At 49.2% G+C, this 27410-nt stretch overlaps 1 protein-coding gene across 1 annotated transcript in view; it reads left to right on the top strand.

The window, feature by feature from the left end:
• The window catches only part of PCBP3 (poly(rC) binding protein 3), a 368694-nt gene that overhangs the window by 335594 nt on the left and 5690 nt on the right, over positions 1 to 27410 (top strand). The window contains exons 12-14 of the mRNA XM_069100309.1: positions 6511 to 6552; positions 20745 to 20823; positions 21737 to 21796. Of these exons, the coding sequence (XP_068956410.1) occupies positions 6511 to 6552; positions 20745 to 20823; positions 21737 to 21796 (181 nt within the window). The remainder of the gene's footprint in view (positions 1 to 6510; positions 6553 to 20744; positions 20824 to 21736; positions 21797 to 27410) is intronic.

Below are 27410 nucleotides of genomic sequence, written 5' to 3' on the forward strand. Positions count from 1 at the left end.
TCTCTCTCTCCCTCTCTGTGTCTGTCTCTCTTTCTGTCTCTGTCTTTTTGTCTGTCTCTGTATTTCTGTCTCTCTCTCTGCCTCTCTGCATTTCTCTACCTGTCTCTGTATCTCAACAGAATAGAGAAGACAGATAAACATTAATAAAAATTAACTCAATAGATAGAAAGGCTTAGAGACTTCTGAAAGGAATGCTTTAACAAAAATATATTGTTACCATCTCTGTAATCATGGCTTATGACCAAGTATAACACCTGAAATCCATCTATATAATTGACCATCACTATCTCCCTCTAGTTTTCTCCTCAGACTAGCCCTGAAATATTTGCCTTTGTAGTTATAGTCAACAGGGCCAAGGTCATTCTAGTTCCATTCCAGATTTCAAATGACTCGCTTGTTAGCAAACTGGACTGGAAAGCAGGGGACCCCATTTCCTGGCAGAAATTTTGTTTTCCGCATCCCACAGTCTTGGTGTTCTCTCCTAACAGGAGCTCCCATGAATGCTGGGCTTTGGGCATCTCCCTACACAAGAACACAGATGGCACCCAAAAGGGAAAACAGAGGCAAAAAGTCAGATGCCCCCAAACAATAGAAGTGTCCTTGAGACCAATCCCTTGACCAGTGCCTGTTTCAGGCAAAAGAGCTAAAGTTAAAGTTTCCCTCCTTCCCTCTAGATGGTTTGGACTCCTCATTCAGCCCATCACGAGATAACCTCTGAGGGGAACTACTTAGCCACTGATCACTTTCAACATCCCAAGCTTCTAATTGTTCATCCTAAACTTGGAATCTCTCCTCTGCCTTCTTCTCTCTCAATAGCTAGAGAGAACTGGAGAAGTTACCCGGAAGGGGATGAGAGCTGCCATTTGTCTCTGTGGATGGAGTGCATAGCAACCTGGGTAGGGGAGAGAAGAGTGCAGAGAGTGGCGCCTTCGCCTCTGGCTCCTGAACTCATGCCTGACCCAATAGTCCCTTATGGTCTCTAAGGAGTCAACATCCCCACACCCACCCCAGGGCACATATATAAAAGCATATGCAATGGTACAAAAACCAACTCTTGCCCCTTTCTTGGCGTTTATTGTCCTTTGATCCAGTCACCAATTTGGGACTGATACATAATTGGCTGCCAATTGGCCATGCAGTCAGCCTGTGGATGAGCTCTGGGCCCAGCTGTTCAGTGAATTGTATCTTTATAAAAGGGAGAGTAAGACAGAAGCCTTTCGCCCCTTTACTGAGAAATTGTTCAACTCAGATTAAAGCTGATCCTGGGAACGGAGAACAGGTGGCATGTAAATTTTGGATCTAGGGACATAAACAAACATGATATGTGCACACACACACACATATAGACTTACCCATTTACACATAACTAGAAAAGGACCTCATTAAAGTGTGCCCTGTTTCTGACCCTGAGCCATAAAGGAATCGCACTAAACTTGTTGCTTGGCTTTCACAAGGGGCATAAACATTCACACAATATTTGTTTTTTTTTTTCCTGTATCAGAAGAAAGTCTGGTTTAAATACTGGGCTTGTAAAGGAATCTTATCAGATCCTCTAGATTGATTTATGTACTACCAGAAGAGACTCGTGAGACTTTTTTTTTTATATTTCATAGAAATATCTGGTTTGTGTGCTTAATTAGTGTAAGGTTTTTCTAGTAGCAACTATGGGGCCAGTTAATAAACCAGGAACTCTGAAGAATGGGAAGAACTCCAAACGAAGGGATGCTTATTCTAAATCAGATGTATCTCGAGAGATGGCAAGGCTCGAGAGGAGACTTGGCTTTGTCCCAAAGAGCCCAGTTCTGGCCCTGACGCTTAAGAACCATGTGACCTTGCACACCTGGCTGGTACCTCCACACAGGCTTGTTGAGAGGAAAGTGCCGTACATGGCTGTAAACTTATAGTAAGAATAGAGTTGAAGTCAAGCTTTAAAGAAAATCACATTTTCTGAGCTCCCTTACTAAGAATCCTTCAGGGGTTTATAACTTAAAGATATGGCGGCCACTAGAGGGCACCATAGGGCACAGAGCACTGGGCCTGGAATCAGGAAGACCTGAGTTCCAATGTCACCTCAGACGTTTGCTGGCCTTAATCCACTGGAGAAGGATCTGAACAGTCTGGTCCACAGTGTCACAAAGAGTTGGACATGACTAACCAGCAATAGCAACAACTTAAAGATAGACAAAATTCATCCATAAAATGACAAGTGGGTCATTCCGTTGAAAAGTGAATTGAAATCAATTCAGGGAGAAAAACAGATAGTTTGAATTGGCTGCCAGACAGATTTAAATGGGCCGGCGGCTTCACCCTGGCAGGTCTGGTCACCTTGAGTCTGCCTATCTGCTATAAGATATATAGATTGGCCAACACTGACCTGGGTTGGGATGAGTTGATTTGCCCTACACTTTGGCGCTGGGGTAGGAAACATTCGCATCCATTAGTGTTTGCAAGGAGAGTGAAAGCATAAGAAATAAGGATGAAGGTGAACAGGGAACATGTGCTCTGACCTGGACGTGTTTTCTCAGGAGGCTGCTTCCTTCTCAAGGATTTCCATAAGACTGAATAGGAGCTTCCTCCATGATCTGGAAATTCATTCCATACACTGAGTCAGTCACCAATGCAGAAATGAAAAGTCAGCGTATTATGCTTGGTTCACTGCAGTCCTCGCACAAGTGTTCACAAAATCCACCCTGCCGTTTCCAAAACCAATCCAAGAAATGGTGTTTAATTTAGCATTGTAAGCCCAGGTAATCAATAGCCACAGGACCCTGGTCACAATTTAAGATGCAGGAAAGATACAATCACTGACCATGAGAGATGCATGTGTGAAAACTGGCCTGATTCTGGATTGTCCAAATATGTAAGATAAGAAAGCATGGAATTATCCAGAATGCACATCGGCATTCTGGATTGCTCCTTCCCCATGTGACCCTCTGAAATCACCCCAGCCGAGCCATCCCACTGCATCCCCCCTCAGTTTCTCGAATATACCAAGACAGAGCTGGGCTCTCTTTAAAAAGAAGCCCAACTCCCCAAGAGGCTGTTTACATTGGCCAAGGATTCTTCAATTGGCAGAAGGATTCACTGCAGCTTTCCTTTGGATTGGAAGTTTCTTGGGTGTATCTATGCCAAGAGACAGAGGACAAAATTTTATCTCAGCCCTTGATGGTGTAGAAATGACCTCTTGTGTGAAGTGAGCTGTGCTGGTATTCATGCCTCGACATCCTTAGACAATCAACCCAAAGGCATGTGCTAGTTTGACTTATTCCCAAGCTTGGGGCTCGAGGAGAGGAACCATTTTCCTCCCAAATTAGAAAGTGCTTTTTCAGTGGTCCACCTTTCTTCATCTGACAAGATTCCTTTATTTATTGTGAGTGAGTTTTGTTCCTTTAAAAACAAGACAATTTGGGGGCAGCTAGGTGGCACAGTGAATAGAGCACTGGCCCTGAGGACCAGTTAGGAAGTTAGGAGGACCTGAGTTCAAATCCGGCCTCAGACACTTAACACTTACTAGCCCTGTGACCTTGGGCAAGTCACTTAACCCCAATTGCCCTCCAAAAACAAAAAAAATTAAAATTAAAAAAAAACCAATACAATGCAACCCCCTTTTATGCTCCATCCTGTGTAGACTCAACAGCCATTTTCACTCTATGGTTTGGGCTTTCCCCCAATTCACATGGGGCTACTCCCATGGCTGGATGAGAGATTGCTTAGGCCCTGGGTTGGAGATTATTTTGAATTGACTGACAAACATGGACAAGACCCTGGTTTCACAAAATCTTGGCTCTGCCTAACTTTCATTTCAAATATATGCTCCATTCATATGCGGTTTTCATGCTGCAGTACAGTTGGAATTGAATGGATATCTAAACAAAAATTTCTACTTGACACACTCGATCAGGGCCCTCCCACTAGGCAGCTCTGTGCTTTGGAGGCTCCCAAGGGGACTGACTCCCATTTTGGAGTTCTCCAAATGGAAGCTGGACTTGTTACTCAAAACCGAATTTCCAAAGGGGAGTAATGTAGAAACCCCATTCTACATAGATGTCAGTCAAGTGAGCCAAAGCACCAGTCTGAGCAATCAAACTCTGTTTTTGAGTTGATCTCACTGGCTCCTTGCTGGAAAGCCCCAACTCACTAGGGGATGGGCCTTGTTTCCACAGCTTCACTCTGCATCCCTCTCTCAGACTCCTCATTTACACACCTCACTGTTCTCTTGACCCAGAATGGAGGGGGTGGATTGAATTGGCTCCCTCAGACCAGCCTGGCATTTCCCAGGGTGACCTTCTGAGAAGGCCCAATGGGCACAGAGAACCAAAGCTCTTGCATGCCTTGTCTCTACTCTCCCTTTACAAAGTATGGTTCATCTTCTGTTTGCCATGATTTTGGAACCATCTAAAATCATCTTAATCAAGAAAGTGTGTCTGGTTGTTCAAGAAGCCCTTTGGGGCTGGGGAACAGGTTTATTCAGGCCTCAGCCTCTTTACCCATACCACATAGAGAATCACAAGTGAGGCATAAATACATAGGATCAAAAGCATTGTTATGACTTTGAGGTGTGGGTGGCAGAAAAGCACCCCAGAAGTGCTATTTAGAGCTCACCCTATCTTCATGAAAATAGGTGTATAGACTTTTAAAATAGCACCCATGGTTTGTAAGCTCAAAAGAAGTATCTGACAAGTGGGTGTCACCTATCCTTTGGTGACCTGATCTCGAGGGACCTCTAGAGAATAGTCATTCTTTTAAACCTCTGACCTTTACACATTTGCTACATGTGTTTTATTATTATTATTAGTTTGGCTTTTTCCAATTAGTTCCCAGTTGACATTAAGCCCCTTAAACAAACTAACAAAAAGTGATCATTTTTGGCTGATTTGGTGGATGTGGGTGATCTGAAGGCCCAGACTAGAGCATTCTGTGAGGCCAAGCCCAACCCTCCCTGCCACATCTTCGTAGAGTTCTTCCTCCTAAAGGACGCACAAAGTAAATGGTAGGAGATCCATCCTTCTCTGTTCATTAGATGGGTTGAAGTCGGTCCCATGTGGGGTAACTCCTGGGCTATCCGACACTACCTAACAATGTGGCAGTGGGAAGACGGCTGGATTGGAAGTCCGAGGGCCTGGGTTCAAATCCAGTGTCTTCTACTTACTGGTGGTGTGATCTCACACAAATAGCTTCCCCTCCCTACTTCAGTGTCCTCACCTACAACATGAGAAAGTGACACTTAGAGACTCCCAGGCTCCTCGCTGTGGTGCTGGATGGGAGAATGTGTCCAGCATTCTCATGCTGTCAACATCCAACATCAGATCTGGGAGCCTGGGAGTCCACCAGAGGCCAGCATGAGGAGGGTGAAATGGAAGGGAAGGAACAAAGGTCCCAGCTTTCTTGACCCACCGTGTGCTTCTCCACCCACCCCACTCCCACAGACATACACACATATCCTTTCAGTGCTGCCATGTGAAAAGGCAGAGACGCCCCATCTGGGTCACTGAACCGTGGGGGCAGAAGGACCCAAGACATTGTTCAGTTTCCCATGAACAGACTGTCAGCGAAAAGTTTCACACTTAACCTTGTTAGGAACTTGCAAGTCTCCTGATTCACTGTGTCAAAGAAAGTCGGAAATATACAATATACACGTATGTGTATATATAGAGGGTGTATACATACATACATACATCTGTATGTCTATGTTCTTTCCGTAGACATGCACTGAATACATATGTGTGAGATCGGACACTAAATACTGGGATAGATAGGGAAATTAATAATATTCCCTTCAGGAAGCTTAGATTCAAGGAAGACTGCCAACTAAGGTTGAGAGTTGACCTACACTGAGTCATCCCTTCAGACCATAACTTGCTCCCAGACCAGCTCTCTCCCACCTTCATTGCTGTATTTGTCCTTGAGTCCTTATTCTCTCCATTGGGAACCAGCATGGAGATCTCCAAAGAATGCTTGGACACAAAGACTCTTTATCTGGGAACAGATTTTATCTTGATTCTCCAGTAGAACATGATCTTATAGGTGAAGACTATTTCACTTGTCCTGGTATACAGTAGGCACTTAATATGTGCCTCCTGGGATAGAATTCCTTTTATATCTAAATTAGAAGTGGTTCTGAACAATGGGCAACATGTCATTGTCACAGTGGTGTCAGTCAAAGGTGTCATGCTCCAGACTCTTTCCAATGTGAGCCAGGACCCTAAAAGCCTGACTCCCCCCCATCTTTAGGTGTGATTTCCTTAGATGTAGTAAATGAGATCCTGACATTTTAACTTCCCCTTAGCTTCATAAAGCCCTCACTCAGGGCCTCACACTTTAACATGAGTGGCTTTTGAAATGAAGTACACAGTGGGAGAAGAAAGCCTCCTTACTAGGTCTACCAGAAAGCTGGGGAAAGCAGCTCACACAACATTCCTGGCAGTTACTAGGGACTGGGGACCATGGTGGCCACTCTCAGGGAGGAGGGGTCTAGACTTCACAAACTAACAATCGGTTTCTCTTTTGCAGGCCTATACAATTCAGGGACAATACGCTATTCCACACCCGGATGTGAGTTTTTACCTCATTTTCTTATTCTCTGCCCCGCCTTGTTAACATTGCCCTGCCTGCATGCAGCTGTCCGTCACTACTAATATTAATATTACTCACTAATATTAATACCACTGACTAAGTGTAACTGACCTGTGCAGTCTCCGTATGACCTCGAATAGCCTTTTAACCTGTTAGCACTAATTGGATTAATCTTGAGGACTTGGCCTGATGTTAAATTGTTTGGACTGTCCCGTGCTATGGTCCCAATGGTAGTTTTGTCCCTCTCTCCCCTCGTCCATCAGATACAGAGAACCTTGTCTCTGGGAGTCTTGTCTAGATGCATATTGAAGCAAGTCAAGATAACAGGTTCCTCCTAACCAGCTGGTTGCCAAGTTGGGCCCATCATCAAATGTGTTTCCTGCACCTTTAGAAGGGAAGCTTGGAGAACTGGCAATGCCAGCTTGATTTCCTCTTCAGAGGCATAGCTCAGATTTTTGTAGGTTCAAGGACTTCAGACTCCTGGGCTCAGTCCTCAGTGAAAGAGGAGTCCCAACTCGCCAAAGTGGGCATTCTGGGAAACTGTAGATCTTGTCCCCTGCCTGTTCCCCAATCACAGTTTACCCAGAGACCCCTTGGGTGGCCGTGTATGTCTTTATTCCAGTCATTAGTCCCTGAAAAGAGAAACGACCTCACAATGTAAAAAAGCAATAGATGAGACAGTTCCTCCCACCTCCACACTGTGGTGACTCTTGGGAGGTGGTGAGTCTCTGATGTCTGGAATTTGTTCATGGAGGGTCCACAGAGATGGTGCAGGACTGTGGGTGAGTCCAAGGCATTTGGGAAGGTTGGAGGGTGGGTTCTTGTTACCCTGTGAATGAGGATTGTGTTGGTCAGTGCTAGAACATGAGTCAAGTTGTTTCCATTGCACTCAATTGTTTCCCAGAAGAAAGGGGAGGGGAGAGTCACAACGGTTACCATGTGGACAGTGAAGTGAGTGTATATGTCAGCTCTGCTCAAACAAGCCTCTCTTTCCGTGCCGCCATCTTGACTATGGCCCCATTTTCTACAAACTGGAAGAACAAGTGGTTTCTTGCTGTGTCTGTGAGGGTGCCTCTGTGTGTGTGTGTGTGTGTGTGTGTGTGTGTGTGGACAAGGGTGTGGTAGGTGTGTGCATGAACACACTTATGTGAGTATAACCACATAAAACAACAGAATTGTTTTCTCTCTGGTCAAGCAGTGGCCTCTCTTTATGAGTTAACAATGGGGACCCTAATTTTCCTGGCACATCCTAAATAAAACATAGAAGGAGATAAAGAAAGATGTAAATGTGGAGGGTGACAGTGAAAGGGGGAAAGGAATAAAACAGGGAGTGTGTCCTGAGTCCTGCTGCAGAATTATGGGGATTGAGTAGCAGACAAATTCACTTTCTGAGTGCGCTGAAAGCTTTTAATAGTAAATGTTATTTTACAAATACTGATATATTGTGTTTTTATAGCTTAGTGATTTCTAGATATACTTCTTCCCCTTCTCTCCCTTCCCCCAGTCATCTTTCCTCATAAACCAAGCAAAACAGTTCAATCAAACCAACCAACAGAAACAGTGTATGTACTATCTGCTACCCGTGGGCCTCCCTCTTCTTGTGGCATGTTGTCTTTATGTCCTTCTACCCCAAATAGAGAAAGGCTTTCTTCTCCCCCCTGTTTGGGGTTGAAACAAAAGTATTGCTATTTTCTGGATGTTCTGATCGTTCCAGACCCAGAGCAGCCAATCCTGAAATTCCAGACTCCACAGATGTGAAGCCTCTGGGTTTGGGCAAACTTGCCAGCTTGTGACCCTCAATGACCCATCTTGTTGGTCCCAAATCAGTGGGGTAGGTGCGTGCATGAACATGCTTATGTGAGTGTAACCACATAAAACACTTTGAGTGAAAGTCAGATGTGGAGAGGTGGGACCAGAGGGGAGGGGAGTGGGATGAGGCTTTTTTCGTGAGGCACTGGGTGGCTTGCAGCCTTGATACTTTCATTCTTTGGGGGTCTTGGTTTGGGGCTATGGGTCAGATAGCTCATGAGAGCGAGAGCAAGCAGGGAGCTTGGTGGACCTAGAATACTGTGCAACCTGGATGGCTGAGTGGGTCTTCTTCAGAGTGATGGAGTGTGCCTCAGTCTGCAGGCTGCACAGTCTTCATTCTGTCTTTCTCCATGAATACTGGCTCTTTGGAGTTAGAGCAACTTAGAAAGAAAGTCAAGAGGATTTGATTTCTCCCTGCTCCAAATGCCAAGGGGAACCTGACAGAGAAACTCACTGTGTGTAACCGATAGGATTGGGATCTGCAGCTATGGACCCACTAGTGAACAGGAGACAGATGTTGTGAAAGTCACTCCAACAGTATCCATGGTATCCTATTGTGAATAATGTTAACAACAATTATCTGACATTTGCATAGCATTTCCTCTCTTGTCAGGCACTCTGCAAAAGGCTTTACAAAGATTGTCTCGCAACCACCCTGGGAAGGGGGTGTAGTATTATCCCAATTCTACAGGCCAGGAAACTGAGGCAAACAGATGTGAAGTGCCTTGCCCAAGGTCACATAGTTAGGAAGTGTCTGAGACTGGATTTGAACTCAGTTCTTCCTGAATCAAGGTCCATTGCTCCAGCCACTGTGCCTTCCTGCTGCCAGTAATTACTGGACAGACTTCAGGCACAGGGTCCTTGTGTCCTCATTGACACCACAGGGCACTTCCTTTCCCTCCTGGCTTGCCATGTCTGCAACAGGCAGAAGATGTGAGTGCTTCTCTCTCCTAGCCCCTGTGTCTTTCCTCTGCAATCTGGTAAAGTGATGCCAGTGACAGTCAGTGGGGAGGGAAGCTGGGGTCCCCACAGCTGACTGATTTCAGACTCCTCTAATCTGCCCCTCCATGGACAGCTCTGGCATCCCAAAGGATGCAGGTGAGGTCCTAGAAATCCTAATTTTCTTACTGTTGGACAGCCTGATGCCAAGGTCTGAGTGTTGGGTGCTGAACTGGGGGGAAGGGGGGTGGCCTGGGGGAGGATAGAATATGAGGGACTTGCTAAAGGAGGGGACGTGAATATGGACTCTTTGGAGGGAGAACGAATTCTGCCTTCAAAGACTGATAGTGTGTGAGGAAGCACCTGCCCATGAGTGTGCATTGTCCTGCGCTCTACGGATCCATGAGTCAGTCAATGAGCGTAGGTTATGCCTGTGGGAGGTACCATAGCAGCCGCTGCCGACGCTAAACTGAGCTTGGAAGAGTCCCCTGCCCTCGGGGAGACAATGCCTGGCTTTCATGCTGCCTGGTTTTTCCATTCGTATTTCACATCGTGCTTGGCATACAGTAAGCGTTAAATAAGTGCTAATTTGCTCATAAATGAATGCATACAGCATATATGCACATACAAATGCGTGTATGACAGAGAGAGAGACAAGATGATGGGAGGCGAGCTAGGAGGAGCTTTAGAGGAAGTGAAGGCTTCTGAGAGGTAGCGCTAAGGAGGGAGGGTGTCCAAGGCAGAGGCCGAGAGAAGGGAAATGGGGTGCACTGAGAGGCAACTGCTCCCGGCCTCGTGGCATGGCCGGCGGACGTGCTCATCAGTCTTAAATGAAAGTGTGTGTTTTCCCTCGTCTGCACCTTTGGATTTTCACCCATGTCGGAGCTCTGGCTGTCACACTCTTCCCTGATTGCTAAGCGTCTGGTGTGGGGGGCCTTGGAATGCGCTCTAAAAGGCAGTCTGTCTTGGCTCTGCCGCTGTCACCACCGTGTTCCTTAGGTCAGGATGGAGAACCAGGAGCTCCAGCCCCTGGCTGGTCGCCATTAGTCCTCCGTAAAAATCCTACATAGAAAACATGTTCTTCCCTCTTCTGAATTTGCTCCCAGGTTGGCACTAAATGTTCAAGTACTTCAGTGGATGGTGGTGTTTCTCTAACAGCCTCTGGGCTCTCTAAACATGTCGCCCGTAACGAAGCGAGAAAACGCACAACAATCTGATGAGTCTTGGAAGCTTGATACACAGGCATCTGGACAAGGTCTCTTGCCCCCAAATAGGTGAAAGGGGAGGGAATGAGTTGTCGTTGGGCTAGGGGATTCTTCTGAAGAAAAATAACCAATTTAGCTTGTGAAAAGTTACGGAAGGAGCAAAAGCCTAACTCGGGCTGCCATGACGGTTCATCCCTCTGACGGACAGAAGACTGTCTTCTGCTGACCCTCTGCTCCCTCCAAACTGAGGCCAGAAAGGACCCCCAGAAAGCCAAAGGGGTGTTTGTTACCGGAGCAGAAGATCCGGGCAACGTGCCTTCAGCTTCAGGCTCTCAGAGACATCGTCAGTGATGCTCCAAGCTCAGAAACCCAAGACATTCCTGTCGGCTTTCACTGAAAGCTCCCTTGCAGAAGGAATCCCCCTGAGCTATTGGCTTGGGGCGGCCAAACCTGCCCCCTCGTTACCGATAGCCGGGTCGGTCTTTGTCCGCTTGCGTCCCCCACGAGCAGACACAGCTGGATTGTGGTGTTTGGCGGGCTGTGGTCCCGGGTCCTGTTGGGTTAAGCCCTGAATGCCGTGGGAGAAGCACAGACCGTGGCTGGAGGCACGTGTAAGGAACCCAGCCCAGTGAAGGAGCTGGAGGGGGCGGGACTTAGACACTGTCTTAGACCCAGATATTTCATGGACCCGCCCAATGAGTGCCCTAGCACGGGGCAGAAGGGAGGGCTGACGGTGTGAAGAACGTCCTGAGCAGGAGCAGGGAGCATGCTGGGTGAACTGGCCAGCTCGGAGTGTTGGCTTTTTTGATGAAGCTTCTCTTCCCGCTTCCTTTTCTGGTCGCTTAAATTAGGGGCGGCTCCCGTCTCACCCCGTTTGTTCCCTTACTTTCTCTTTCCCCCTTGCGCCTAACCACTGATCTATATCTGTGTGCTTGCAAAGCCTTGAGAGCAGCAAAGCGAGAAGTAAGTGGAAGGCTGCTGAGCATGTCAGGGAGAGAGAGTCGAGGCATGGTGTGGCCCTCCTCCAAGCCTGGCGTAAGAGTGGGCACCCCCAGCCCTCCCTCCGGCATTGCTCGACAGAACTAGTCTCAGAGGACCAGCCCCCGTCTCCGGGGCCAAGAAAGGGGTTGCCCTTTTCCAGAATATTCCTGAAAGACTCACCGAAGGGAACCAGAAGGAAGATTGTGCCCCAAAACCTGGTGGCGATTATAGGCTTCAGATGCCCCATCCCCTAGCCTATGCCCACAGGTGTACACATGCATAGTATATAATGGAAATAGGAAGATCAATGGAAGAGGGGCTGTGGGCACCTGGAGAGGAGAGAAGATTCATGGGGAAAGTGGCAGCTCTGTGTGTGAAGGGCTCTCTGGGTTGTGCTTGGCCCCCGGGAAGGAGCACTGGAGGCAGTGGAGAGAAACTGCAAAGAGAAAATCTGGGATCTTATGGAAATTCTGGGAAAATTACGAGAAAAAACCCCAAGAAGGAGAGCTCTCCACAATGGAACGGGCAACCTTGCCAGGAAGGGGCTTTCCCCCACTGGAAGCATCAGAGTCTGGGCCCCTCTTCAGAATGTGGAGGCCTGGTTTGGTCAGATGGCCTCTGGGGGACCTTCCCGTCCCAAGCTTCTGACAGGGGGCTGCAGGCAAAGAGGGCCAAGTGTTCCCAGGAATGATCTGTGGGACAGAACTGTCATCAAGGACCTCATCTGTGATGATCATGGGGAAACAGGTCACTGCGGGCTTGAGTGGCATCCCGAAGGCCTTGGGGACGCTCAAGGGAGGGGTCACCCAGGATGGAAGGGAGTGGCAGGCTCAGCCCTGGGCCTCCAGAGGTGGGGGAGAGGGCGCCAAGGAAGAAGAGCTCTGGGCCACCACAGCGGCCCTTCCTTGGCTGTCTGAGCCATTTCTGCCTGTCTTCAGAGTGACAGCCATCTGCTAGTGGGGACAGCCGAGATGCATGGAGGCAGCCCTGGCAGGGATTTTGCCTTCTCAGGCTATTTTGAAGGAAGCCAGTTAAAAGTGCCAGAGGGAAGGTTCTTTATTTAGTGCTTTCCCTCAGTAGCTTCTCCTCCTTCGAAGGAAGGCCTCATTGCACTCACACGCTGTCTCTGTTTCCTTGGCTGCCAGACTCAGGTGGCAAAAAAGGCACCTCTGTGTTGGCAAGCTCCTCCAAAGCACCACCTGGCAGAGGCAGGTTCCAGCCTTCCCGCAGGGCCTCCTCCGGCCTCTACAGGGCTCCATCATCCACTGGCCCCTAGCTTCTGGTTCCCAATGACAGCCATGTCTGTGCAGAGACTGCCAGCTCTCTGCCTTGAAGCTGAAGCCTGGCTGGAGGTGGTTAAGGTAACCAAATATCTCCCATGGTTCCAGAGAGAGTCCAGAAGGAGGAAGGGCCTGTCTCCAAGATGATGGAGCTGCAGCTTCTCTTTCTGGACAGGAGGACACAGCAGCCTGAGCAGGGAAGAGACTGGTTCAAGGTCACTGGGCTGGGGGGCGGTGGGTCTGGGACTAGAACCCAGGCCTCCCAACTCCCAGGCCTGTGCTCTTCCCCTTGTACGCAGGTACGGCACCACATCTACTTGTGCTTATAGGAGAGCCTTCCATGATGGCTTGTGAGGGTTTGCAAAGCACTTTACGTATATTTTCTTTATCACCATGGCAATACTGCCAGGTCAAGATTGTTATTACCCACATTTTACAGATTAAGGAAACTGAGGTACAGAGAGGTCTAGCAGGCCTCCCTGATAGCAAGACTCTCTCTCCTAGACTAGGAGCTGCCCATGAGTAAAGCCCCAGGAGAGTGGGGAGTTCGTGCATTAGAAGATGCAGAGTCAGAGAAAGAAGCAGAGGGTGGAGAGAGGTTTCTCAGGTCACTAGAGATCTGAGGAGCCCATGTGGGTGTCAGGCAACATTAACCTACTCCTTGGCTCTGGACCAGGCCTGCCAGGGCTTTGAGCCCTGCTGTCTGGCAGATTCTAAACAAGACCGAGCTCCTGGGGGCTGCTGCTCCAGGGGCTGCTGCCCCAAGGGCTGGTCCACACCGGGCTAGCTCTCTGGGTCCACGTCTACAACATCTGCAGAATGCTTGGCCAGCCTCAGCGTTCTGGAAATGCGAGGTAATGTTAATCATCGAGTTAGTTGTTTTGTTTTGTTTTTAATTTAGTGCTTGGAATTCTGCAGATTCCCACTCCCTCAGCCAGCTGTCTTGCTCCTCCCTTTCCATGGCATCCATTTCTGGGGTCTCTGGGCAGCCCACCAGCCTCCAGATCCATTTTCCCAGTTGGGAAGACCCTCCTGGTCTTCCTTTGATGACCAGCTACTATTTTTGTCCTGCATTCCTACTGAATTCAAGACAAGTTTTGCCTTCGAAGACCCACTCTGCCCCCAGTCCACTTCCATGCCACTCAGAGAATTGCCCTGAGAAGCATAGACCTGTCCCTCCCATAAGTGGTTTTCTTATTTTAAAAGCTGGAAATGAGCCCACAGATACTGTTTCTTGAAGACTGGCCTCGGGGAGTGAACAACAGCCAGCGTTTACATGGTAATCTAAGATTTGCCGAGCATTTGATGAGTGTATCTCGTTGGAGCCTCACAACAACCCTGAACTCTCAGGTGCTCTCAGGATCACGTTTTACAGATGGTAAAACTGAGGCCCAGAAGTAAAATGACCTTCTCAGGGCCACCCAGCTGGGGAACTGTTAGGGCAGGATTTGAACTCTGGTCTTCCTGATTCCAGATCCAACGCACTCTCTACAGTGGTGCCCGCTCACTGCTTCAGCTGAGGGGGGCCCTTTTCTTCGCCAGTGTGATGATCTTGTTGCTGAAGATAACCAGTTCTCCCTCATACAATTCAGCAGCACAGGCCGGACCTCTGACAGTTGTCCCACCCCCGGGCTTTCCTTGGTGAACCAACAAGGCCCTCTGCGGCAGGAGCCTCCAGCAAAGCCCATTCCGGCCGGAAGGAGCAGGTGTAGCCACCGCCAGGAGAGGGCTGGGCACGGAGAGCTGAGCTATGAGTCCTTCAGCATCTCCAGAGGGGGAAGGGCAATACAACCATGTCCAGCTGCAGAAATGAAGAGCTTGACGTCAGACGGGGGAAGCAGAGCTGGCCACATGCCCCCGACTCTTCACCGTGCTTGTCCCTCTTCCCCTCAATGGAAGCGCCTCGAGTGCAGGGCCTTTCCTCTCAGCCTCTGTCTCCCCAGGCCCCTGAATGTAGGAGGTCTTAATAAATGCATTCTTTTTTTTATTGGAGTGCTCCCTGTGGTGTTCACCGAGGCCCACTGCAGAAGGAAATGGAACAGTTGTAAGAGGATCACTGGATTCCTTCCTGAACGATGGTGGGCTTCACGCCGGCACTGAGTCTCTGTTTGCACTGGCCCTGGTCCTACCTGGGGCTGGAATTCTGCCGCCCAGAGCCCTCTCGCTGGCTCAGTCGCTGATTTGCTGAGCTGCCTCTGGTGAGTTGGTTTTCTGTCCCATTGACTTAGCTGCAAACACAAAGAATGCCGTCTTTATTTTCACCTGGTCTGGCAGAAGTATTCTCTGGGTTCAGTGTGGTGTTTAGAAAACTCTCCTGAGCCAGAGGGGCTTCCAAGAGAGATGGAGCCAAGCAGCATGGCTGGGCCCAGCTCAGCTCTGTTAGCCATATGTGAGGTCAAGATGGCGGCTCACTGTGGGATGCCTCCAGCCCCTGTGACCAAAGGGCAGCTCGCTCCCAGGGTCCGAACTGTGAAGTGGGGACACTGAGGCATCCCTAGTCAGTGAAAACTGCTGGGAGGACATGCCAAGGAGAAGAGTACAATATCGTTTGTAGACAGGCCTGAACGACCTGCCAGAACTGACACAGATGCAGGGATGACAGGTTTGGAACGCAGAGGGACGGTAGAAGGCAGCCAGAGAGCACAGTGGGTAGAACACTAGCCTTGGCTTTAGGAAGACGTGAGTTCTAATTCAGGCTCAGATTTATAAGCCGTGGGACTCTGGGAAAGTCTCTCTCTGACTCAGTTTCCTCAGCTGTAGAATGGGGCTCTAATGACACCTCCCTCTTGTGAAGCTGTTGTTGAGAGAATGAGATGAGATTATCTGCATCTGTGTGTGTGTCTATATAGATGGAAATGTGTCTCCCCAAACCCTCATCGTACAGAGTTAGAAACTGAGTCCCAAGATACTATTTTCTTTCTATCATCTCCACTCATCTGAAGTCCTGTGGGACTGCAGAACTTTTCCTTCCCAATTAAATAGTGGCTCTAACCTCATTTTCCATCTTTCCTTCTACAGAAAAAAAGTAGGGAGGGAATCAACCTCCATCTCTGTGCCTTTGGCATGGTCCTCACTGAGACTACCAAATCGACAGCCAGTTGTGCACTTGAGTGGTCCCTTAGAACCCAGAAGGCTTCTGACCTGAAATAATTCTCTCAGGTTTGCTGCCTGGGTAGCCTGGCTCTCCCTCTGAAGACTGCCATGGCAGCCCCATTCCTGCCCCATTTGGCATTTGTCTTGGGGGAGGGGATTGTGGCTAGAGCATCTGGGAATGCAGACTTGGCTGATTTCTCTCAGGTGATCAATGAGCAAGAGAAGGACTAAGGGGAGAGACCATGTTGGGGAGGAAGCAGTGGAGGTACCTGGGCTGCTGCTGTGGGGGGGGTCGCAGCTTGGTCTAGTGCCTGTAGCCTTCAAGCCTTGGCGCCATCTTGACTGAAGCAGGAAGGACCCCAAGAGAGCAGGGAGGGAGATTTTGGGGGACAGCCTGCACCTGGTATGTCTCTAAGGTAAGGAACTCTCGGAGGTGGAAATGCCCTTTACTAATTCAGGTCAGCACCTCCTCTGCACCTTCTAGTCTTAGAGAAGTGGCTTGGGCACTGAGAATCAATGACATGCCTAGGATCACACAGTCAGTATGGATCAGAGTAAGAACATACATGAACCTCATCTATGTTAATTGAACATGTTAGCTGAAATGGAACAAAAGGAGCAGAGTGCCTCTTCGACCTGAGGGGTCATGGGTTGTAGACCATGTAAGACCATGGTTGTAATTCCCAGCATGGTCTGTTGGCTCTGGAGGCTTCTGTCTGACTAACGGGCCACAAGTCTGGAGTCAGGCATAGAAAGCTATTGCCGAGTAGACATTCTTGCCTTTGCCATCTCGCTCATCCTGGAATAAAATGGGATGAATGAGAAGTGTTCAAGGATCTGCATAGGGCCTTAAAGCCTTGCTGGACTGTGACCTCAGCAGCTGGGTAGGACTGAGTCAGCTTCTATTACTGGGGGTCACGTCAGGTAGAGATGCATCATCTAGCCTGGGCAGCACCATTCCTGGGCCTTTTGCCCTTCTGGGGTAAGGCAAGGCTGCCTCCCTATGCCTGTCCCCCACCTTCTGAAAAATCCCTGGCCCAGCAGTCATCACCTCCAAAGCTATATTCAAAAGACTGTTAGAAAAAAGATGGCAGCCAGAGAGCCGAGGCATCTCCTGGCTTTGGTAACCATTGTCCTCATCTCCATTTGCATTTATTAAGCACCTGCTCTGTACCAGTGACTAGACATATGCTGACAAAAGTGGAGTGGTCCCTGCCCTCAGAGAGCTCACCTTCTACTGGGGGGAGGGGAGGGAGAAAATGCAACATGGTAGCATAGAATAAAATAAATCGTGCATGCAAACAAATAAACAAAAGGTCTGGGGGTCCCCTACAATCTGGAATGGCTCCTCGTAGCAGAGAGCAGTCCAAGAAGAGGAGGAAGGGCATGAGGGACCGCCTAGACAAAGGCTTAGCCATCAGAAAAAGGATGTCGGGCTTGGGGAATCATTGTCAATGAGCCAGTTTGGCTGGGACGTAGGTTGTGTGAGGGGAGATAATCCATCATCAGCCTGCATAGGGAGGTCGGAGGCAGTCTGCTAGGGGCATTAAAGCCAGACCCATGAGCTTACAATCGGTCCTAGAGGAATAAGGAGCAAGCTTCTTGAGCAGGAAGAGGAACTAAGACATAGCTGGGCTTTGCTAACGTTCATTCTCATCTCTGGGATCAATGCTCTGGAAAGGGGTGAAAGATGCATTCAATGAGGCCGTTGTAACCATCTGGGAAAGGAGAAAAGGGGGCCTAAAGGGCTGAATCTGAATGGGAAGGGTGGTAGATTCTAGAGACACAGTGAAGACAGAATTTAGAACATCTGTCAATTGATCGGAAGTGGTGGGGAAAGCGAGGAGGGAAGAGAGGAAATGAGAATGACTCGGGTTCTAGACGCAGCTCATTGGGAGCATCAAGGGGGCACCTGCACCCCAGCTATCTGGGGAACCCCTTGATCCCCTGCTTGTTTTGTCTTCTAAAGGCCAGACCAGGGAAACTGAGTAAATTGGCCAAATGATCCTGTTGTTAGGTGACTGGGTGCAGCCCCAGCCGTGGCCTCCTCAGGCCCTCTTCAGTGGTATGTGTCTTAATCCTCAAACCTTGAGAGAGACCTTCCTACCTGAACTTTGGGCCAATTCTTCTAGGCATGGAGGAAATCATCCTCTGCCAAGCACACTGCTCCATGTGGAAGGATCAGCGCTGACTGGCCCAACTACAAAAGCCCGTTGAAATGATGCCATGATATTTTGGACACCCCATGAGGAAAAGCAAGGAGAGAAGCAGAATCCGACTGTGGGGGGGGGGAGAAGGTCACTGGGGATGTTCACAGGCAGCATGGTGTGCTCCTGGGAGACCTTCTGAGCAGGAGAGTGAAGCCTCCCTGGCAGCTGCAGGGCTTTGGTCGATAGAGGACTGCTGTGCACCCGAGGAAAGGCACTTCCACTGTAAAACTCTTTCTTAATGGCTCTTGCCCCAGGATACACATCTCTTGGTGGGCTGTCTTTGGCATCGCAACATGAAGCTGGCAGCAACCAGTCAGTGTTTTATGTGCTTCCATCAAGGGCTCTGGGCACCTGGGGATGCCCCCAAGCCCCCGGAAAACCGCCTGGACTATGGCCCAGGTAAAGCAAGCAGACCCAGCGGGGATGGCAGATTCAGCTCTTCTCATTTTGAAAAGACAGTCCCGACCCTGGGAAACTCCTTACGTGGTGCAAACTAGCATCTCGTTCTCAATGTCTCATGAGTCATTTCTCTTTGGGGAAGGGAGCCAGGATCCCAAGGCCACATGGAGCTGGAGGTAGGGCAGGCCCATGCTTTGTTTTCTAGATGAGGAAGATGAGGCCCGGAGAGGAAGTGGCTTGCCCGGGTCCCACAACTTCTGAGAAGCGAGTTGGGATTTGAACTCAGCTCTCCTGATTCCAGATGCAGTGCTCTTTGCACTGTGAAGCAGGCCAACTCAGCCAGCAAATAGAGGGCAGAAAATGTCCCCAGAAGTGCACAGGCATGGGCGGCAATGCCCAGTGGAAAAAAGTCAGCAAACATTAGTGAGCACCTACTTTGCGCCAGGTTGTGTGACCCTGGCCAAGCCACCTCACCTCTGAATACTGCAGGCAGGTCTGTCTCTAAAGTAGAAGTTGCAGGGCAATTACCGACCTGGAATTTGGAAGGTACAAATGCTGATTCTGGCGCGCTGAGTGGATGACCGTGGTCAGCTCTCTTCCCCTCTCAGCTTCCCGGCCAATTCTGAGCCTGTAAGTTGCAGGGCAGGGGCTGTGGGGCAGGGGCAGGGCGTGGGCACGAGTTGACGCCGGCCTGGGAGCCACAATCCCTGCCGGCAGACGCTCCCTCTCCTAGAGGATGAGCAATCGTCTGTGAGTGATTAAGGCGCACTCTGCAAAGAAATTCAAGGGGGAGAGCGCGGGCTCCCGGGCAGAGCAGGAAAGGCTTGGGGTGGAAGGCGGCACCTGCCCAGGCGTGGAAGGGAGCGCGGGATGCTGGCGCCAGGCTTTCCGGCAGAGCCAGCGGTGTGTGCGCCCATTCCCCGGGTGGCTCAGACGTCTCGGGTCGGGGCGCATCAATCGCCTTCGTCATCGTGGTTCTTCCTCCTTTCTCCAAGGCCTTCCCTGCCCTTCTCTTTCCGACTTTCTTCAGTGCCCCGGGTTCCCAGTGCCAGCGCTTCGCATCACCCCGTTGCTGCTGTCTGACTGTCCTGCCTTCCCTCCCCTGGGGGGCTACAAGATCGGGCGTTCGGTTTGCTGCCCCGCAGAGCCCAGGGCTCAGGACGGCCACTACCTTGATCCTTCTCAGTGTGTTTTCTTAAGGTCTACACTTCCCCAGGCAGCCAGGCCTCCCAGAATGATGGGTGGGGGGTGCAGGGATTCCGGCTACCCTCTTCTGGCTCCCAGCAGCTAGAAAGGCTCTGTTTTGTTAAAGGGGAACGAGGCACCCAGTAGCTTCGGGACTCTCACCTTGAAATGTCTTTTTAAATGTTATGCTTCCTACCGGGGCCATGAAAAGTCTCCAGGCACAAGCGAGAGGTGGGAGATGGGACTAGAAAAAAACCCCAAGGACTAGGCAGACCGCAGCTCAGAAAGACTATGAGGGGTGGGCTTCCCAGCACAAGCGCCTCTAAGCGCCTTGCCAGTCAAACAAGCAGAGTCCGCCCCTTGGAAGTGGCAGAATCTAGGCCCTCATTGTCAGCAGTACCCTTCGAGGAGCTGTGCCAAGTGCCGGGATGCAGGATGCAGGTGCGGTTCCTGCCCTCATGCAGCTTGCATTCCAGTTGGAGAGAAAGGCAGAGTTGAACCCTACGGCTGACCCAGTCCTTAGCAGGTGCTGGCACCACGGGCATGGCAATGGTTGCCGATGTCTTCTGGAGCCCCCAAGAAGGATAATGATTAGATCATCATCAAGGTGAGGTAGCCGGCATCTGGGGTGCAGGCCACGGAAAGAGCATGGAGCCTGACCTGGGGTGAATCGGCAGCCACCGATTCCTGCTTTGTGCAGAGGCCAAAGAACCAGGTTTCTTTGCCTTAAAATGACCCTGGCCATCCAGATGCCTTAGTGGACACTGAGTAAGACACCAGGGGAGGCCCAAAGTTGCCAGGGGCACAGGGTAGGTGGCCCTGGGAGAAGTGCAGCCAGAAAGGGCAGGTCCTCGGGCCCCTGGGCAGCGAGGGAGCATGGCTGCTGCCCATCTGGGCTTCCTGCATTTACCCAGGCCAAGTCCTTGTGTTCGTGTTGTGTGGGCCATGCGCTGACATGGCGCCCTTCCTTGTTTTGTCTGAAATCTCATCTTGTTCTCGGGTTTCTTGTGTGTGACGTGTACTCTATGATAATAACCTTCTTAGTTCTAATGTCCCTCCTACCCCCTCAGCAGTTGACCAAGCTCCACCAGTTGGCCATGCAGCAAACCCCCTTTCCTCCCCTTGGACAGACCACCCCCGCTTTCCCTGGTACGTACCCACATACCCTTTACTCATTTCCTTCTCTTCTTTACCTGGAGTTTCTCTCTCTCTCTCTGTCTCTCTCTGTCTCTCTCTTCTGTCTCTCCTTCTCTCTCTTTCTCTATCTCTCTCTTTCTGAGTTTTTTTTTAATCATTTAATGGAATAATACTGGGCCAGAGCAATGTTGTGAATGTCGTTTTGGTGTAAAGTTAAGACTTGTGGGGATGGGAATCAAAGAATTATACTGGGTGGGGGGATGGTCTACTTTCCAATTTGTCTTTGTTCAGTCTGTTCTTGCTTATGGGGGGCCATGGCTGTCTCCTCCCAGGCTCAATAGACTCTCAAGTCAAGCGGGACCAGCCTGTGTAGACCATCAGGGCTTCCCCAGAGCTGAAGAGATGAGATGCCTCTGACACTTTGGGGGGCTTCCTCAGCTCCCTTAGTTGGGTCTCTCCCTCCCCAGGCACCAGGGGCCAGAGCTCCTCCCCTCTCTTTCCCCCAGGCTCATCAGACAGGATCTTTTCTCCAGGTTATTGAGTGCACTCACAGGAAGGGCGAGAGTGAGCCAGTGCCTGACCCACACAACCTAGGCAAGGGAAGGACAGAAAGAGAGAACAAGGGGGAAGCAGACAGTAGCCAAGCAATGAAGGAACAGACTCAGTCCAAAGACCAAGTGTATGTTCTAATCAGAGCAGTCCATCCATCATTGTATCTACTATGGGCCGGCGAGAATGTAGAGCCCTGGATGCCCCGGGAGGCGGGTTGGGGGAGCAGACAGCCACAGGAGAGCGGCTCATTCAGTCTCTTGGGAGGATCACAAGGCCATTTTATCGATCATATTTTGAGCTTCCCTAGTTGGAATGACATTGCTGATCTCCTTGAGGGCAAAAGCCTTAAATCTCTTTCTTCTTTGCTCTTCAGGAGAAAAGCTGCCTTTACACTCCTCCGAGGAAGCTCAAAATCTGATGGGCCAGTCACCAGGTAAAGCACAGGACCCCCACATGGGAGGGGCACTCCTTCCTCGAGGCAATGCTCTGGGAAGAATTGATGGCCTTCAGAGCGCCATTTTCCTGTCGGTCTGTCCCTCTTGCCTTTCACAAGGACCTAGGTCTAGTGCTGCCAGTTGGGGTGCATGGCTCTGAGGGTAGCGATCTTGGTCATACAGCAAGGCTCTAGGCTCATGACAATCTGGTAACCCCAGTTCCACCTACAGTGTCTTCCAAGTGAAAGTCCTTGATTCTTAGGGTCCACGTCTTATATATTTCCACTTAGTCCGTAACCATCCACACACCTTCTCCTTACCCCAAGCTACAGAAGCAGCCCCATATCTTTCAAAACTTTTTGGTTGTGCTTTGTTGGGTTTTTGTGACACCCATCTTTAGGTCTCAGGATGAGTCCAAGCACAGCAGACTGTTAATGGCCAGAGTAGGCTTGGGGATATTCCATGGAGGAGATAAGGAAGGGAAGCCTTCTAATACTGAAGACACCTTGTTTAATTGGGGCCCAACTGCCTTTCACCTGTTTCCATGTGACTGTGACCAGGAAGGCTGAAAGCCTCGAAATTCTAGGAGAACAAGGATGGGGCATGCAGTACAAACTGAAATCTGCATAGGTAGAGGGGCTGTATGATACCTCAGACCCATTTCAAGGTTGATGTTTGCTCAACAACACCAAATAAGTACTGGGGATGAAAGGTCTTATTTGGACAATTTAATTTTCCTGAAATCAAATCATGAAAGGGAAAAAGAATGGTCTCTTCTAAATTCCAGGTGCCTGAGAGACCCTCCAATCCCTCAGATTGCACCATTAACACCTCCCCCCGTTAGAACATCAGGGAGACCAGGTTCTCCTCAGCTGGAGGCATAGCCCCCCATTGGCCAGTCATAGGCAGCCCCATTCACTGCAGCAGGGGAAAGGATTTTCCCAAGTTGTCTCCAAAAAGAGTAAAGACAAGAGATGGAATGTGGGTGGGGGCAGCAGCAGGGTTGAGTGTGAAGGGAGAGGGAAGAAAGGGTGTCCTGTTGGCATTTCAGTGATGGGAAGTTAGCTAGGAAGGCCTGAGGGGGTCAAGGAGATAGCCAGTGCTTTTTAGACCTCTGTGACATCAGTAAAGGACATTCATTTAACTGTCACCAAAGTCCACATGTCCCCCCTTGAGGATTCTTGAAAAAAGGTTTGGTTTAGTTTTAAGGCAGATTTATCCAAATCTAAACTCTAAATCTAAAAAAAGAGAGAGTGAGAGACAGACAGACGGATGTTTGTAATCCCTGATTGGAAGATGGAAGACACAATTCTTATTGGTCATAGAACTTCTTCCTGGGTTACTGACTGAGGGGATTAACACGAGGTTGTCTCTGCTGGTGAGGGTCTCCCCTGAATTTCTGAATGGGAGGCTCCCCAGACCTACATGAGAGAAGCAAGGTATTTTCTCTTCACAATGATAGTAGCAGCTCCAGAGTTTCTCCAGCACACCACCATTTTCAACCGAATATCAATATAGAAGTGGACAGGACCTCAGAGGCCACCTAGTCCAACCCCCTCATTTTAGAGAGGCCCAGACAGTTCAGGTGTTTGTTCAAGGTCCCCAGGTTGGTAGTCCTTCTAACTGAGCCCTGCATCTCACTACTGTGCCATGCTCCCCACACAATGACCTTGTCATCTGGGTCATATGAATTTCATTCCCCCCCATTTCAAAGGGGAAGGGCCTTCCTTATAAGAAGTGGTAGAGCTGAATGGGCGCACAGCTCTCTGGGGTCTCCAGGGCCTCCCCAGCTCTCCTCTGTTGCTCCCTTTGGGAGCCATGGTCTTACAGGAGGCCGCTGACTCAAGCTGTTCCAAGTCAGTGCCTACCAATATGGCAGTCACTGAACCATTGAACAAAGGAGCATCCTGTTCCCCGGGCATTGAGGCAGCTGTCAGGCCTTGGGAGATGTCCAGACGCTGCCCTTAACTGGACCAGATGGTTCCCTGGGAAACTGATGAAGATCTGCATCTCATTCATTTAAACGATTCCAGTGAAAACATTTCTGAATGCTCATCTGTGAAGAGTCACAATGGGGATGCATAGAAGGATGTGTGAGCCTTAGTTATGTAAGCAGACATGGCAAAAATAGGGTCTACTGTTGGATCCAAGAGCACTGACCTTGGAAGCTCCCCCATCAGATAGTCTTGTCCCTGAGAATTCCTGAGGCTGTGTGTCTCCCTTAATCTATAGGCCATATTCACAGCCACCCTTGAGATCTCAGCTTTGTTGCTAACACATTGATTTTGGACAAGTGGTAGAAATGATGTATTTAGTGCCTATAATGTGATCCCAGGAGAAATCGGAATGTTGGAGAAGACACCTGGTGATGTACTTATGGGAGGGCAGAAACAACAGATGCACAGAATAATCAATCAAGGCTAGGTTGTGATCTGCATAGAACATTCTCATTGACGACATCACAAACCAATCATACAATCAAAACCATTTCTTAAGTGATCATTTTGTCCCAGGCTCTGTGAAACACCAAAATGAAATATTCCATGCTGCATGATGTTCATATGAGGGAGATAGCATATGTGGGAAGGTAGGTTGAAGGAAAGATAGATGGTTGGAGAGAGAGAGAGAGAGAGAGAGAGAGAGAGAGAGAGAGAGAGAGAAAGGATAGGCAGATAGATGGACAGATGATGGGTGGACAAATAGACATATAGAAAGATAAATTACAAAGTATATGCAAATTAAATACAAGCTACTTTGGAGTATTTGAGCACATGAATAATGTGATCCCAGGCTCTCACTGTGTCTAGAACATGCCTCATGGGCAGGGCTCTATAAAAGCTATTCCAATCATAGCTCTAAGATTCTAACACACACACACACACACTCTCTCTCTCTCTCTCTCTCTCTCTCTCTCTCTTAAATTATATTTTCTTCAGTTATCCAAGGACCCTTGATTCCATCCCTGTGGGAAACCCTTTTCTCAGCCTGAGAGCCACAGGGATGGGGCAAGTACTTGAGGCAATAAAGTTCCATAATCCTCCACTGCACACACAGCTCACCTGATCCCTGGATGTCAGTGGTCCGAGTTATGCGCCTAAGGTCTATCCAATTTCCTGGTCCTGTTGGACCTCCAGCTCTGCTGACATTGGATAGAGCTTGAGTTGAAAGCATGAACAGATCCTCTTTTTCTTCTCTGAGGCAGCTGGGAGCAGGAAAAAGGACATTGGAGTAAGAATTCCTGGGTTCTACCCCTTGCTGCCTAGGTGACCTTGGTCAAGTCCCTTCCTTCCCTGGACCTTAATCCCTAAGATGAAAGGGCTTGAACTAGATGAGCTTTAAGGTCCCTTCTGATTTTAGACTGATGGCATTGGGTCCTTTCCAGAAAGCTTCCCTGGTGGGTCTGTGTAACCATGCCCCTCACTCAATCCCAGCCCCCAACTCATCATTCAGGCAGAAGAGTCAGGCTGCTCATGGTCATGTCAGTTGTGTGCAGGGCATCTTTATGGCCATTTCGGACTCTGCCAGCATACTGCATCTAAAATGCCCACTTCAGTAATCCATTGAGCACTTATTAGGCACCTACTCTACTAAACTCTTAACCCATAAAGACAAAAAGAGAATGATGCCTTCCCTCAAGAAGCTTGCACTGAATCCAGAGGAAACCCCTTGTGCAGATGTCAGAGGACACAGAGCAGTTGGGGAAGGGTCACTGGCAGCTGGGGAGATCGGGAGGGCTTCCTAGAGGTGGCAGCGCTCAGGCTGATCCTGGAAGGGAGCTTGTCTTGGCATTTTTTCTGACTCTTGTGTTTACAGCTTTATGTTGTCCTGTCAGAAAGCACATGGGACATAGACTCCCAAGAGGGATTTGCCAATGAAGCACATGGTGCTAAGACTGCAGGAGTAGGCAGCTGAGATCAGTTTTGGTGTTGAATTCTGTTGGCTGCAGCTACACTAGCAATGACTTCTGAACAGCTGGAATTCCCACATTTGCCTTCCCACCATCTTCCTCTCCTCTCTGCCTCCTGACCCATCTCCTCAGCTCAAGGTCTGCTGAGATGCGACTCGTTGGTTGATGGATTCAGTGCATGGTCAATAGCCCCTACATTGTGGTGGTCAGCAACTTCCAACACCAAGAAAAGGAGAGATGGCCTAACTTTGTCATTTCTAGAAATGTTTGTGGATGCCTGGGCAAGAGTCCATAGGAAACGGGCAGAGCTTCCTTACCTGGGAAACCCCGATGGGGCATTAGGGAGAGGAGGTGAAGCCCTCCTAGGAGGAAGTAATGACACTCTTAGTTCCTCTCTCTGAACTTAGGAGCCACAAAACATCTGGCATTTTAGAATCTACTAACAGCTATTAAGCTCAACAGAGTCATGATTATGAGACAACCTTGACCTCCTCCCCCCTGACTGTTTTTACCACAGACCCCAACCTTCTCCACTTATAAATACTGGGGTTCAGCTTCACACCCACTATTACTGCTGGTGAGAATCCCATGTTCTCATATCATGGCCAGTAAGACAGTTGCCTTCCACTGAGAGAGTGGCAGGAGTTTGACTGGCCCATTTCAGCCTTAGGAGCAAAACAAAAGTTTGACCCTGTGGGAAAAGCCTTCTCAGAGATGTTTGATAACTCCCATCAAGGAGAACTGTCACAGTTTGGTAAAGGAGATGGTCCCTGCCTGACTTTGGCGACTTCTTTAAATTAAAAAAATAACTTTTCAGAGAGAAGTAGAGGACAGAAGAATCCCCAAACCCCCAGCTTGGGCCAGGACACTGAGCATCCTTGGCTCAGGCTCCCTCTCTATGGAATGTCTGTGGTGCTCACCAAACCTGCTCTCCCTCCCCCTGTAGTTCCCACATGTTTACTGACAGGGCCAGTAAGATGGGCTGAGAAGTCATCAACTGTGTTTTCAAAGAGAAGGAGAAATGGTACAGGTTCAGAATTCCCCCAACTAGTTAGCATACATTCTGCCCCTTTGGTCATGGCTAGGCTGACCCAAGGACATTTGACTTTCTAGGCTGTCAGCATAAAACTGAATGAAATCCTTCTTTCCTTCCCTTCATCCATCCTTCCTTTTTTCTTTCCTTCCTTCTCTTCTTGATTCTTCACTTCCTTCCTTCCTCCCCTCCTTGAATCCTTCCTATTTTCTTTCCTTCCTTGCTTCCCTACCTCCCTTCCTTCCTTTTATCTTTCCTTGCTTTCTTCTTTCTTTCCTTCCTTGCTTCTTTCCTTTCTTGTTTCCTTCCTTCTTTCCTTGTTTATTCCCTTCCTTCCCTACTTCCCTCCATTCCTTTTTATTTCCTTGTTTCTACCTTACTTCCTTATTTCTTTCATTTCTTGTTTCCTTCATTCATTCATTCCTTGTTTCTTTCCTTTTTTGCTTTCCTCCTTCCTTCCTTGCTTTCTCCATACATTTCAGAGCCGATAGTGGGGCAAGCTTGTATGCCAATAACTTCTAAATCTCACAAGAACAAGTTATCTACCTTGGCTAGTAGAGAGAGCTTTACCAATGATACCTGTGTATTCTGAAGGTTATGGCTTCTCTTTGAAGCTGATTGCTTCCCCTCCTACCTGGTCTATTCTTGTGGTCAGTGTGACCTCTGCTGGTGC

This window comes from Petaurus breviceps, unplaced genomic scaffold (assembly GCF_028583685.1).
Source record: "Petaurus breviceps papuanus isolate PSGF00001 unplaced genomic scaffold, PetGlider_PUasm1.0 387, whole genome shotgun sequence".
In the NCBI taxonomy this organism is placed as follows: domain Eukaryota; kingdom Metazoa; phylum Chordata; class Mammalia; order Diprotodontia; family Petauridae; genus Petaurus; species Petaurus breviceps.